A 13,831-nucleotide genomic window follows, 5' to 3' on the forward strand; every position below is an offset into this window, starting at 1 on the left:
GCCACAGGATGTCATCTGGACCCCGTACACCACTGCGGCTGTCCAGACACGTGCGCCGCACGGGTTGTCCTCCCTCTGCACGCGTGACGAGGCGTACTGGCTCACAAAGGCGAACCTAGTGTTTGATATTATCGTCGAGCCGTACTGCGTCGAGCGAGTGATGAGGCAGTTCGGGTGACGGCAGCACTTTCCTCTCCTACCTCAAGCGTTACAGGTCATGCCACGCAGCGTACACAAGTAAGTTTGTGATAACTCGTTTTGTATTAATTATATAATCATTATCATGAAATAATATTGTCTTTCAAATGTTTGCAACAGATATTCGCGCAGGGGATATCATGCCAACGAGGTCAACTGGGTTGTCAAGCTGCAGGAGTACGTAGAAGGGTGGCTAGACGTACCTGACGATGTGTGGGACGAGCCGCAGCCACACACAGAGACGTCTTACGGCGCATACCTCCGCTGGTACCTCACTTGCACGTGTTCGTACGTCACTCTTTCACGTATTGATGACGCGGAGCATCAGCACCAGCCGACCATCTCGGACACGTATCGCTTGTACCGTGATCAGGCACAGCGTGGCGCGGTACGTCTTTCGTAACTTCTTATACAAAATCGATAACAATATTACTCTGCTTCCCATTACGTATGCAGATCGATCTGATCAACTGCGCGGAGGTCGAAGCTACATCTCAGATCACGTTGCTTGAATGTGGAGTACGTGTACCGGACGCACAGTACAAAGACAGCTTTCGTAAGATTCAAGACAACTTGACGCGAGCGTTACCTGCACTGACGTGTCGCGGCAGAGATGACGTGGGGGCCTCCAGTTCATCTCATGTGTCCGCCACGTGTACACAGCTGGCCCGTCGACCTCTGCAGCACCGCACGCAGCGTCCAGCGGTACTGCCGCTAGTTCCAGCTGTAAGTCCTTTATAATTGCCATTTCGATCAAATTTGATTTATACGACTAATTTCGTTTGTTTTTATAGTCATGCACTGGACGGCAATGGGACCTCCTCCTGCAAGAATGGAGCTTCAGACGTTTGGTGCCTTATGCTCCAGGAACGTCTCTCCCGTCGGTTTCGACGCCAGCTGCACCGTACTCTCAGGGCTATACTCAGCATGCATGGTCGATGGGAGCTTCTGCACACGGTGGTCTACTCGGTGTGCCGGACTGGGACGACTGGGAGGGCGGTTCCGTCACTTGGTCGGAGTTGGTGGGCGGCGGCGCCGGGCCTGACATCATTGGTCCCTCCCAGACGTATGACGCTCCAGGTGCACAGTCCCAGGATGACCCGTTCACGCCATCACCTCCTCCGCCTCGTCCTCACCGTGCTCCAGATGCATTCACGTACTCGGAGGACCACATACGCCGACGGCCTAGGACTAGGGGGGAGGACGAAGAGAGCGCGAGGTCCGGGACAGGCGGGGTAGATACTCCTGATTTGGTGGACTTTTTATATTTAAACTATATAAAAACTATTTTTGTATAATACTATTTTATTTTTAATGGGTTGATGTATCGTACTATCGTAATATTTCAATTCTACGTTGCAAAATGTTATCGTTTAACCATCTTCATATGAGTTTTAGATACAGTAATCTTCTTCATAAAATTGAATTAAAATTTTATATGTATACAAAAGAGTATGGCGAATAAATATTGTATTTGAAAAATGTATGAATTTAAAATAGTATGTAAAACAACAATTCGAACAGAAAATAAAAAATTTAGAAAATGGCAACTTCCCGCCCGTTGGGCGGGCGGGATGCCTCCCGCCCGACGGACGGGCGGGATGCCTCAGGGGCCTCTTCGCGAATAAGAAAAGTTTCTTATTCGCGAAGAGACCCTCGGGAGGCCCTCGGGAGGGGCCTGGGAAGAATTCTCGGACCTCCCGCCCGTTGGATGGGCACGGGCGGGAGGCACCCATTTTTCGAAAATTTTCAAAACGGTACCCTTTTCAAATTTAATTTTTTTATCCTTTTTTTTTTTAAAAAGTCTCTGTGTGTGTGTGTTTGTGTGCGCGCCAATAATGGCCCATGTAAGTCACTTGGGTTGGGCCCAAATCAGCAAATCTTCACTCCACGTACACATTAATATCCACTTGCAATGAAAAAGAAATGGAATTGCCATTTGACACCTCTCGAGCTGTCAGAGAAGCGTTGATTGAGCACTATGGCTGGAGGTAGAAGAAAGAGGAGATAGGCCGTTGGATAAAATATTGATCAAGAAAACCACCCAATCCAAAAAATTATTATATATCTGTCCAGAAACACACAATAATACTTTATTCCGTTATTCTGAAAATATGATATAATGATAAACTCAGGCAGGCAGAAAGATGCCTGACCGTTGGGCAAACACCTGGATGTTCTATCAAGCATTTTTCTGTCAATGACATCATGTTCTCTTCAGGAATCCGAATACCACATCGATCAGTAACCATTTGGATTTTCTCTGCGTTTTTAAAGCCAACATGCATGTTATTTTCATAGCAAATACATGGCACAAAAAATAAGATGGTTCGGGTTCTTCTCCTTCGTGATGTCATGAGTGGTGACACTAGAACTTCTTTATTTTTTATAAAAAAGATAGATAAATTATGTTTAATGCCAAAGAAAAAGCTCGCAGTAGATGAACAGATTAAAGACCAGGAAACCATAACTAATCCGAGCAGTGGCATCAGAATTCAGAAGTTTTGCACATTGTTTATGTTCAAAACAGGGGACAGGAGGAATCCTACTGCTGGGTTGGAACAAAGTGGTTAAAATAGACAAGGAGTGCTTTGAATGGAATAAAGCATAATGATTCTATACATGCATGAGCTCGTGACGAAATGGCTGCAATTTGGACCACAAAGCGTACCCGAAGCAGAGTGCTATTCTGCTATATATACCTCTTCTGTTCTTCCACCGAGCTAAATCCATGTTTAAAAATAAGATCTCTCAAATTAACAGAACTTTGGAGTCACTTCGACAATTTCAGTTCCTGATTTTCCACAAAGAATATATGCTTTTCCTCAAGTGAAGCACAGCTGCATTTTTTCATTAGTGAAGCAAGATTTCGAACCGGAGGAGTCGTGCCATTGGAAAGTTGAATATTTATGCCGCAAAGCAAATAAGAAGGGCTCCATTTTCACTCTCTTCATGATATAACTGGACACAATGTATTCATGCTAACGCTATACCTGTTACAGACTTAAGTGTTAAACCATAGTACATACATGATAACCTGACCTAATTACACGAGCATACAAGACTGGCAGTGGGTGAAAATTATCGAACTTTGCATGGCCAGAATCTAGATGCATGCATGACTTCAAGAGAACTGGGTTCCAATAAAAGCTTGCACTTGTGCCAAGTGTAAAGAACACACCTGACCTTTTGAATTATATTGTTTGTTACAACACTTGTTAGCATCCATCTGATTATATTGTATATTGAAAACCAACAGTTAGGTAAATACGGCTGCCAATCCAAAATACTCAATAGAAGTTGTTTCCATATAGCTAACACTGAAAAACCATGTGCACTTGTATATACTTGAAAGTACAATGATTTCGATTTGTTTAATAAAAATGATGTGTTTGATTCCTCATTGAATACTTCTACGTTTCAATTTACAATGCACTGAAGATGTATATGTTATTGCTTTAACTGTATAATATGTTCCCTTAGATTTGTACAGTGTAAAAATTGTATGCGAACCTTATTTTCATACTTCCTCTGCTTCTTTCTTTTTATTTATAGGGTGAGTAATGGTTTAACAAGTCATATATACTCTTTCTGCTTCTTTGTATAGGGAAATTAAGATTTTAAAAAGTCAAATTCATAGATTTTAACAAAAAGTTTTGATGGTTAGTGGAGACTGTTGTTCCCCTACTTACCAAGCATAGGCATCAAACCCTAGATTTCATGAGCATACAAATGTTTTATTAAGGGAAACTCCATTTTTGACCATCGAACTATCACTTATGTTCAGTTTTGGCCTTTGACCATCCAACTATCAAAACCATTCATATTTGGCATATTTAGCCATTTAGCTGTTTTAGAGGGGGGTTTTGTTGACGTGAACTACACATGGAAGTGGGGGCCACATGTCAGCTCCTTTTTCTATTCTCTCTCCTCTTCCTCTCTTTCTTCTCCTTCTCTTCCTCTCAATGGACCCGGTCATCGCCGGCTTACATGGGGACGAAGATGGAGAAGGAGATGCGACGATCTCTAGTGCAAATTGAGCTCGCCCGCCCGCGCATCGAGCATGCCCGAGGGAGGCAAGGTGCAGCCACCGGCGAATCGAGCTTGACTGCTCGCGAATCGACATCGCTCGAGGCAAGCGCAGCGCGGCCGCCAGCGAATCATGGTCGCCCGATGGAGGCGGGGCGTGACTATTGGCAAATGGAGCTTGCGCTAGGGAGGGGAGGCACACTGAGCAGGGGGCTGTGAAGCTAGGGCAAGGAGGCAGCCAAGTAGAGTTGAGGAGGGCAACAAGGATGGACACAAAAATAAGAATGGGGCGGAGAGGGTACCGATAGGAGAGCCCGTAGCGTGGCGGTGCCCCACCTCCCCATGTGGTGCAGACCACTCGACAAGCGGCGAGCTTCCTCTCCTGCGGCTCCGCCATCCTTGTGGAGGGAATAAGAGAGAGAGAGAGAGAGAGAGAGAGAGAGAGAGAGAGACGGCGGGATATGGGAGAGATAGAGAGATGACGGCGAAGATAAGAAAGAAAAAGGAGAGAGGAGAGAGAAAAAGGAGCTAATATGCTCCGCGTGTTGTCCACATCAGCGAAACCACCTTTTAAAACGGCTAAAGGGTCAAATGTGAACGGTTTTAATAGTTGCATAGTTAAAGATTTCTAGTTTTGAAGTTGGATGGCTAAAACCAAACTCAGGTGACAGATCGATGGTTAAAAATAGACTTTTTCCTTTTATTAATGTGGTATGTTTGTTAATCTAAAAATCTGCCCAGCTTTATTATTGTTATATGCGACTCCCCAGGTTTTATAAAAGCGAGACCAGGGTTTGGGCCTTACATTGCGTCAAACCTATAAATGGAAAGATATGTATGTGGGGCCGGTCAAGCCATTATATGGTGGTCATCCACTAACCCACCTAACATCTTCCGATATTCCGTCTTATGAAACCATAGTTAAGTTCTTTAACTCTTCTTTTGTAAAGCTTATTAGCAAAGTTGGCAACAACCATGGCCTAATTAGATGCCGATACGACGTGAGCCATGCTTTCTCAGGAGGGGCTTTTCACTTGGATCAAGCAAAATATAAGTTTTGGGAAATTATGGAAGGGAAATCTCTTTCTTATTGGCCGGACAATAGTCATTGTACCTCGTTCTTTCCACTCAAGCCTACGATTTTGTTCTGTCCCTACTCCATGAGTTTGTAAAACACACACGTATATACATGTTCTGTTCACAACATAAAATTCCATTTATGTAAATAATTCACCGTACAGAGCCACAAATTATTCCATTTATTTATGCAAACACATGGTATATATAAGTTTCTCTTGTATTTGAGTTGCAGCAGTGCTCCTTCCATGACATTTAAAAACCATTTGCATTGGATGAAAGCCAGGAGGATTCGAGAACAAGGGAGAAGCCTCTAAAGGTCGAATCCGGCCGTTAATTTCTGTCTCCAGCACTACGAGATTCCCAAAATATTTTAAGATAGCACAAGGCCAGTGCATGAACAGATGCCCGAAGGAATAAAAACTAGCGTCAGTTCCCATGCATGCAAACCTCACAGAGCTAAAGCATGTTTCTCTGTCCACACATGAGAGGGACCCAGATCTGATCCAACGGCTCAGATTTGCTCATGAGCTCTATATAAGCCCCACCAACCTCTTGGCGATCGTTGTACTCAACTACTCAAGTTCATTTGTGTTACTAGAAATCTATAACACGATGATCCATCAGCATTTAGCTACTGTTGTTTTTTCTCTTGCGTGGAACATACGTAGTCACTACTCTTTAGTATTTAGTAATGTTGAACAATCATTGACGACGATGATCAATCATGCTATAAGAGGAGGAGGAGGAGGAGGAGGAGGAGGAAAAGAAGAAGAAGAAGATGATGATAATGATGATGATGATGATGGTGGTGATGGTGGTGACAAGGACGAAGAGAAGACCGAAGAGCTCCCTTCGATCCAATCCAGGAGGGGAAGTGGTCGGATGCAGCTGCCGGTTCATGGATACCTCTCTTGTGCAGCAATGATGGATGTTCTCCTGCACTTGCATGGGTGTGCATGACCCGGGAGATGAACCCACCAGCATCTTTCCCTCGTGCTTGGATTGAAGGGAGCTCCTCTCTCCCTCTCCCTCTCCCTCCTCCGTTCCATGCAGTATATTTTCTATGTTTTGCCGATACTTTTCCCGTTCTTTTTTTTTTCTTTGCAGATGTCAAGCGCCGGAAACTTTGCCATGGATGAAAGGATGGCCATGCATGAATTAGTGCCTCTGTATCAGGACAAGCATTTACAGTTTTACAGTGTCTCTTTATTGTTTTGAAGAAAATATTGTTTCCTTTTCTGTTCATCATCTTTCTGCCCAAAGGAGGAAATAGGAATCATGGATAATCTATGTAATTCGAGGAGGTAGGAGATAATTTGTTGCATTTTTTTGACAGTTTTTGCTGAAACAACTGAAGTACTGAACAACGAAGGTATTTGCATGTCTGGAAATTAAACACTTGATTTGTGTACCGTGATTGACAAGATCTTCTTCTGTATATCCTTCACCATCAAGCATGTCGTATGGGAACGGTGGGTCCGTATTTCCTTGGACCTTCTGCTGTTCCTTTCCAGATAGCTCGCGTTTGCGTAGATTACAGGACATGGTCCGTATTAGTTTAACCACGCCGTGCCCGTGCGTACTACTGGCCTTGGGCCGATGGCTCCGTCACCACCCCAGTCGCATTAGTTCCACCGGCTCCTTCATCACCGTCCTACCCACCCTTCTCATCATGTAAACAGTGGTGAATCCAGCCAACATATGAAAAAAAAGGCTCATCTCGCTTCTCTTCTTCTTCATTCTTAATTTTCAAAAATAGAACAGAGCTTTAGCGAGTATTCATTGATCTTGGGGAGGTAGGGGAGGTTGAGCCCCCTAGCCCCCTTAGATCTGCCCCTCCATGGAAGCCGTCAGCTCCCTAGCCTCCCTCTCTGCCTCTCCTGCCTGGAGCACCAGCCTCGCCGGTCCCGCCTTTTGCAGCGGCCTTGGGTTGATGCGGCCTTCATCTCCCACGGCCGCATCCATATTTCCCTCGTGACGGGGACGAACATCACGGATCCCTCAAAGTGCAGTCTTTAGGGACCAAATCACAGATAGACCCTCCCAAACTGTGCAGCTCGGACTGACTAGGCAATCATGTGGCCGCGGAAGGGCCGCCGGCTGGAGGAGCATCGACGGTCCGGTATCAGGCCAAGACGCGGAGTGCCTCGCCCTACCCCAAGGGCGCGGGCTCGGCCTCGCCCGACCCTGAGTGCACGAACTCGGCCGTACCCATCTTAGGGACGTGAAAGCTCACGTCGGAGGTCAAGTCTCTAACGCGAGAATAGGAGAGGGCATGCCTTGACGTGATCCTGGAGGTGACAGGCCATCACGGCGAGCCCCCGTCGCCCGCCGCGCTAGGGGTTAAGCCGCAAAAACGCGCCGGGAGCTCACGCCGCCTGTCTTGTCGGAGCGCACGTCGCCCACCAGACACGCCGAGGGCCCGTGCCACCCGTTCTGTCGGAGCGCACGTCGCACGTCGCGCTGGGAGGCAAAGGGACACCCCCGGCGTCATCTACAGGCCAACGGGGCCCATGTGAAGGGAAGGAGAGCGGCGGGATCCCGGCAACTCTCCTCTTTCTACTTCTTATCTCTCTCTCTCACTCGGGTATCTGACCCCTGCCTCTGGCTTATAAGAGGGAAGGGAAGGACCCCCATAGGGGGACCGAACGCTAAGATACTCATGCACTCTCATGGCACTTTGCCACCGGAGACTTGGGAGCCCGTTCCCTTTCTCGACCGTTTGTAACCCCTGCTGCGAGCCAGTGCAAGAACACGAGCAGCTCAAACTGGACATAAGAACGTTCTGCGTGAACCAGTATAAATCCTTATGTCTCTCTTACACACCATCCGAGGCGAATGCGCAATCACAAATTCACTAGTCGGCGGTTCGAAACACCAACGGTTGGCGCACCAAGTAGGGGCCTTTTGCGTGTCCCGTCGATTTCACCAGGCTGCGGATGGCCAACCACGCCGGAGGATGGGCCCCGGGCGCTCTCGTGCACTTCGGTAGCCTGGACTTCATCACCACTAAGTGAGGGCTGGAGCGGGTTCATGTTCCAATCGGACCCGCTCACACCACCAACCTTGACCCCGTCTCGAGGCTTTCGAGGGGTTGCGGCTGCGCACCCCGGAAGATCCGCCTCCGAGGGCAGCTGGCTCCTCGATTTCGATTACGAGAGACTGGGACGTCAGTTCCACGACTTACTAGGTCCCCGACCGACCATGGAGGACTTGCGTCGCGTTCTCTTCTCGCTCGCCAATGTGACGGCATAGCTTTCTGGAGGAGAACAGCTCTCCCCGGAGAGCCCTTACCACCAGGAGCAGCGCCTAGGCCAGAGGGCTCGGGGCTCCGCCATCTCCACCCTTTCCACCACCCATTCTTTCTCGTCGATGGCTCCGGTCCCTCCGTCGCCACCCCTCCCTCCAGTCACACCAGTACCACCGGCTCCTTCGTCATCACCCTTTCCGCCCTCCTGATCATGGAAGCAGTGGTAAATCTAGTCAATATATGAAAAGGGGGCTCATTTCACTTCTCCTCCTCTTCTTCCTTCCGCTTCTTCCTCATTCTTTGTTTGTAAAAATGGAAGGAAAATTTAGAGCGTATCTATTGATTCTGAAGAGAGAGAACTTGAGCCTTTAGCCTCCCCCCTCCTAGACCCGCCCCTGCATGGAGGCCGTCAGCTCCCTACCCTCCCTCTCCACCTCTCCTGCCTGGAGCACCAGCCCCGCCGATCCCGCCTTTCGCAGCGGCCTTGGCTAATGCGACCGGTCTCTTTATTACAGGACATCCCGTCAGTGCTAGTTTAACCACGCCGTGCGTACTACGAGTCAACGACGTACTATAGTGTTTATTTTCTTGTAGCCAAGCAAAACAATTTTGCTCAGAGCAGGCGACACGACACGTTCCGTCGCCCGTGCCGTTGCTCACGAGCAGGGGCGTCGCCTGCACGGTCGAGCACATCCACGCACGAGGCGCGACGGAACGTTGATGTGAGCCATCGATCACGCACGCACACGTCCGGCACTCGCGAAGGCCACGCACCTCCTTTCATTTCTTCCCCTGACCTGCGTCCATGTCCATCGGTCAATCCTGTCGACGTGTCGTTCGCCATGAGTCCTTGTTCGTGCCCACAAAACGACAAAGGCCTCTGAAGCTCCTTCCTTTCAGTCAAGAACAAGATATGCTGCAAGAATAAGGGTCTGCTTCGCTTTCATCTTTCTGGGTTTGCCTAAACACAGTGATGGTCATGGTGATTTCACTTCATTCAGTGCCGCACTGAACAATTGGTTCAGGAACTGCAATGCTTAGGGATGAATCATATACCGATACAACCGGACAGGTTCCGTTACATGCTGCTCGAGCTCACGTCGGTCTCAATCTCCTCGTCGTCAAACAAGGTCTTGGACACCGTCCCGAGCGCGGCGGCCCTCGCCCCCTCGTCGCCGTCGGACTCCGGCGGCGACTCCGACCCGCTGTCCAGCCTCTTGGCGGTCATCGGCGTCTCGAACACCACGTCGGTGCAGGCCGCCCGCCGCCGCTTCTTCCGCTTGGACGTCGACCTGGACCGCGGCACGGTCACGGACGGCTCCTTCCCGGGGTGCTTGAGCGCCCAGACGCGGCGCAGGTCGGGCACCCAGCTCGTGAACGAGGAGAGCCGCCTCTGGCGGTCCCGCCGCTCCTGGGCTCTAACCATCAGCGCGTCGTGCCGGTCGTCGTCGCGCTGGCGGCTGCTCCGAGCGTCCCGCTGCACCAGCTGGAGCGCGGAGGCGCTTGTGCTGGCGCCGGCGCTGTTCCAGTGGCTGCGGCACCTGTCGACCCTGCAATCTTCCTGGTTGCTGCTGCTGGGTATAGAATCTGAACAGTCGACTTCGTCCTCGTCGTCGAATAAATCAAACTCCATCTGTGTGTAGATCTTCTTGATCACACCCTCCATGGAGTTGATGTACCTGAAAAAGCATCGGAGATGCCACTTTTATATTACTTTCCATCTTTAAAAATGGAGAGCATTGTAGCAAAGTAATGTAACAATCTGAAACAAGCATTGTTCAGCTTCAAATTGTTTCTTCTTCTTTCTAAGGAACAACATTCAGAATGTAATTCTGTATCTGTTTGCACGCATACTACACGTACACTCAGAAGAAAGATGAAATAAAGTTTAAAAAGGTGCATTTACAGTATCCATGATCATGCAGACCAGCAACTCATATTTATAAAACTTTTACTAACACTGTATTTCCATTGCACTGAAATGTTGGAACGCTGCTTTCTGATTCAAGCAAATAAAGAGCACCATCCGATGTCAGTAATACTGTACAGTGGTGCTCCTCAGGGGATCAAGAAACATGAGAACCACTTATGTGTGATCCAACATCTCATATTTTTCTTTACATGCATCTACAGTGCAGGGATGAAGTCAGAATTTCTGAAGTACTCAACAAAAGTGAAAGTAACTTATGGACTGAAGCAGATCTGATTCTCAACCAATGCAATCAGTTTTTAGCTTTATATAACAGAGATATATGGTATCAGGCTGGCCCTGTAAGCATGTCACAGATATAACCAGATCAATGTGTAATATTAAGAAAAGTATCCCAAGTTTGGACTTCACTAAATTTGTATTTGCATCTGGCTTGACCAAATACTTGCAATTGCAGAGGATAGGGCTACAGATACTATTTTGCCTTAAAGCATAAAACTTGCTTCTGGCAAAGAAAGCAGTATGAAATATGAATGTGTACTACAAAAGTGTGCAACAACATGAATTTGTGCTTGCCCTGATACTGGACTTTTCTTTCAAATAAATGGCAGATTTGCACTTTTGCAGTGCAACGACATGAAACTGCCTCCCACTGGTGGCAAGTTTAACCTTCAGACTTCAGTGCACCATACATGATTAAAATTACATGAACTCTTAACACTAAAAGTCACTAATATTCACAAAGATAGTCTCTATAAACAACACTGAGATGAACTGAATGTATAGAAATTAGAATTTAATCATACCTGGACTTTATGGTCTTTTCAGCATACTCAAGAATACTGTCAGACTGAAACGAATCCCCTTGGAGATTGATATCAATAAACTGCAAAAGCGAGCAGATCTCTTTTATCATTTTCTGTTTTGAACCTTCCTCTATAGCAGATCCAAGTTCAGATTTGATTATTTCCATTCTAAGCAAAATCTGCAGCTCGTGTCTGGTTCATGCTTGTTAAGGTGTACAAAACCACAAAATTAATCTATTGAGAACATAGAATTGCAAATGATATACCATATGAAATAATTGCAGAGACGGAAGGAAAAGATTGAACCCTAAAACAAAGGATACTCTCGAATTTTGTAACATGTACTGTGTTTTGTGTTTTGTTCTGATGCAACAGATGCTGAATCTCTTCCTCTGTACTTCAAAACCAGTTCTTTGGGTTTTCTCAACAGAATATTGGAAAGTTCACAGGTAATTTTTGTGCCAGAAGCATCTTCTGCTTCCTTGCGTTCAATGTACCTCACTGCAATCTTTCCATGCTTAAGCAACAGCGCATGGACAGATAAGCCAACCAAGCGTTCAGCTAAAGTCCCCAGATCAGCATCTTCAGAACAAAGAGCTTGCTCAATCTTATGAGGGACACTCCCAAGAAATGCCTCTAACTCCTCCATAGAAGTGAACATCGAACTCTCTTCACCCACTGGTCTGTCCACTCCACTGCAATCTGTTTCATCCACTGGTATGTCCACTTTATTGCAATCTGACTTGTTCAATGGTGTGTCCACTTTATTGCTATCTTCATTGTCCACTGAGAAATTGACACGGCCAGCTGAAGCATCTTCTTCTGAAACCAGAACTCTTGCTTCTGAATCATCCTTTGAGGGAAGATAATTATCTCTTTCTGTATGTAGGCTCGGTAGAGTATTAAGGTATGACTGTTTCACTTGTTTCATCCAACATTTCAAAAACCGCAATTTTTTGGATGTGGCACCATACCTGCTGAAATACAAGTCCTCAAAGTCCACAACGGGCATGCTGCCATCAGCATGTTTCAGCAGCACATCACAAAAGGTGTTCCAGGTGGTGGCCTCAATTAGCTTATTAACCAGCCTGCTTCTCTTCCTCCTCGCACTCTGCACCTTTGCAGCATCAGATACACAACTATCTGCTGTTTCAGGGCCTTTTGCAGCAACCTGGCCTAAACCACTGCTATTCTTAGCGAAATGAAGTAATGCACAGTTCATCGAGAAAGGCACCATAACACCCTCCAAACACTTCCTATCTCCATCAGAAACTGAGACAAGTGCGCAATAGTTCCTTCTACTAAGGAACACCAGAAGTAGCTGCCAAATTGGTTTGGCACCCCCTAACCGATCCTTCTCGTCACCAAGGACCAATTCAAGTATCCGATATGGAAAATACTCCTTGTCTACAGGTTCTTCGCCGTCACCTTTGCCCCCATCTCTCAGCAACCCACGCACCATGGCAGAATCACCATCCCCACCCATCAACCGCTCCCAATTCCCCACCTCACACACAGACTTCACATGTATCCTAGACACGCCATTGCCGCTGGCCTGCCACCGTGCAGAGCCAACCACCTCGACCTCACAGCCCTTGCAGAGCAGCGGCTTCCCCTCGACATCGGCGATCTCCAATACCAGCTCCCCTCGCCGTCCAGCTTCCGCAACGCCAAGTCCAACACCACCCCACACGAGCGCCGGCGGTGCGACCGCCGACCCCAACGCGACCGCATCGGCGGTCGTGAACCACCAACCCAACTTGGTGACCGCCCTCCGGATCCCCTCGCAGGCGGAAGCGACGGCGACCCAGCACACCTGTAGGCCATTCGCCGAAAGGCGGTCCCTCGCAGGGCCGAAAACCTTGCGAAATTTCTCGAAGTAGCCGGCATCGTCCCCGAATTCGGCGAATTCGGCGGCGGCCGTGAAGAGGACCACCAAATTGGGCGGCGGATCGAAGCCACGGCGGGGGGTGCGCTGGGGGTCGGGGTCCCAGGAGTAGTCGTGCTCGAGCTGGAGGAGCGACTTGGCGATGGATGAGGAGGCGGGGACGCGCGGGTGTGAGGGGGCTCGGAGGGCTAGGCGGCGGAGCGGGGCGAGGGCGGCGAGAGTGGTCGGGTGGAGATCGAAGGAGAGCGGGTTGGGGGCGGCTGGGAGGGGCCTGGGGAGGAGGGAGGAGGAGAGGATGGGGGAGAGCGAGGAGAAGAAGAGGCGCCCCGCGGAGAGGGAGGCCGGGGACGGGGAGGCGGCGAGGAGGGAGGTGGCGGCGGGCAGGACGGCGGCGAGGTAGGACGAGGCGGCTGGGGCGGGGGCGCTAGAGCCTGGGGACGGGAGGAGGGGGTCGAGATCGAGGAGGAGGACGACGCGGCGGGGCTCGCCGGCGCCGGGCGTCATGAGTGAACTGGATGCCGGCGGCAAGAGGGGAGCCGGAGGAGAATGGTTGGGTAGATCTGCGTGTGGGGTTGTGCTTTTTCTATTCTTTTTTTTTTCGGGCAAGGGAGAAGGGGATTTCCAAACTTTTGGCGGGAAGGTTGAACGAG

At 48.7% G+C, this 13,831-nt stretch overlaps 1 protein-coding gene across 1 annotated transcript; it reads right to left on the reverse strand.

The window, feature by feature from the left end:
• Nucleotides 1-9,528: 9,528 nt before the first annotated feature.
• LOC112895878 lies at nucleotides 9,529-13,731 on the reverse strand. The gene is made up of 3 exons (XM_025963875.1): nucleotides 11,617-13,731; nucleotides 11,294-11,485; nucleotides 9,529-10,236 (listed from the first exon to the last, which is right to left on the reverse strand). Exons 1-3 carry the CDS (start codon nucleotides 13,683-13,685, stop codon nucleotides 9,636-9,638), a joined length of 2,862 nt encoding a protein of 953 aa, XP_025819660.1. The 5' UTR covers nucleotides 13,686-13,731; the 3' UTR covers nucleotides 9,529-9,635.
• Nucleotides 13,732-13,831: the final 100 nt, after the last annotated feature.

This window comes from Panicum hallii, chromosome 5, assembly GCF_002211085.1.
Source record: "Panicum hallii strain FIL2 chromosome 5, PHallii_v3.1, whole genome shotgun sequence".
Classification (NCBI taxonomy): domain Eukaryota; kingdom Viridiplantae; phylum Streptophyta; class Magnoliopsida; order Poales; family Poaceae; genus Panicum; species Panicum hallii.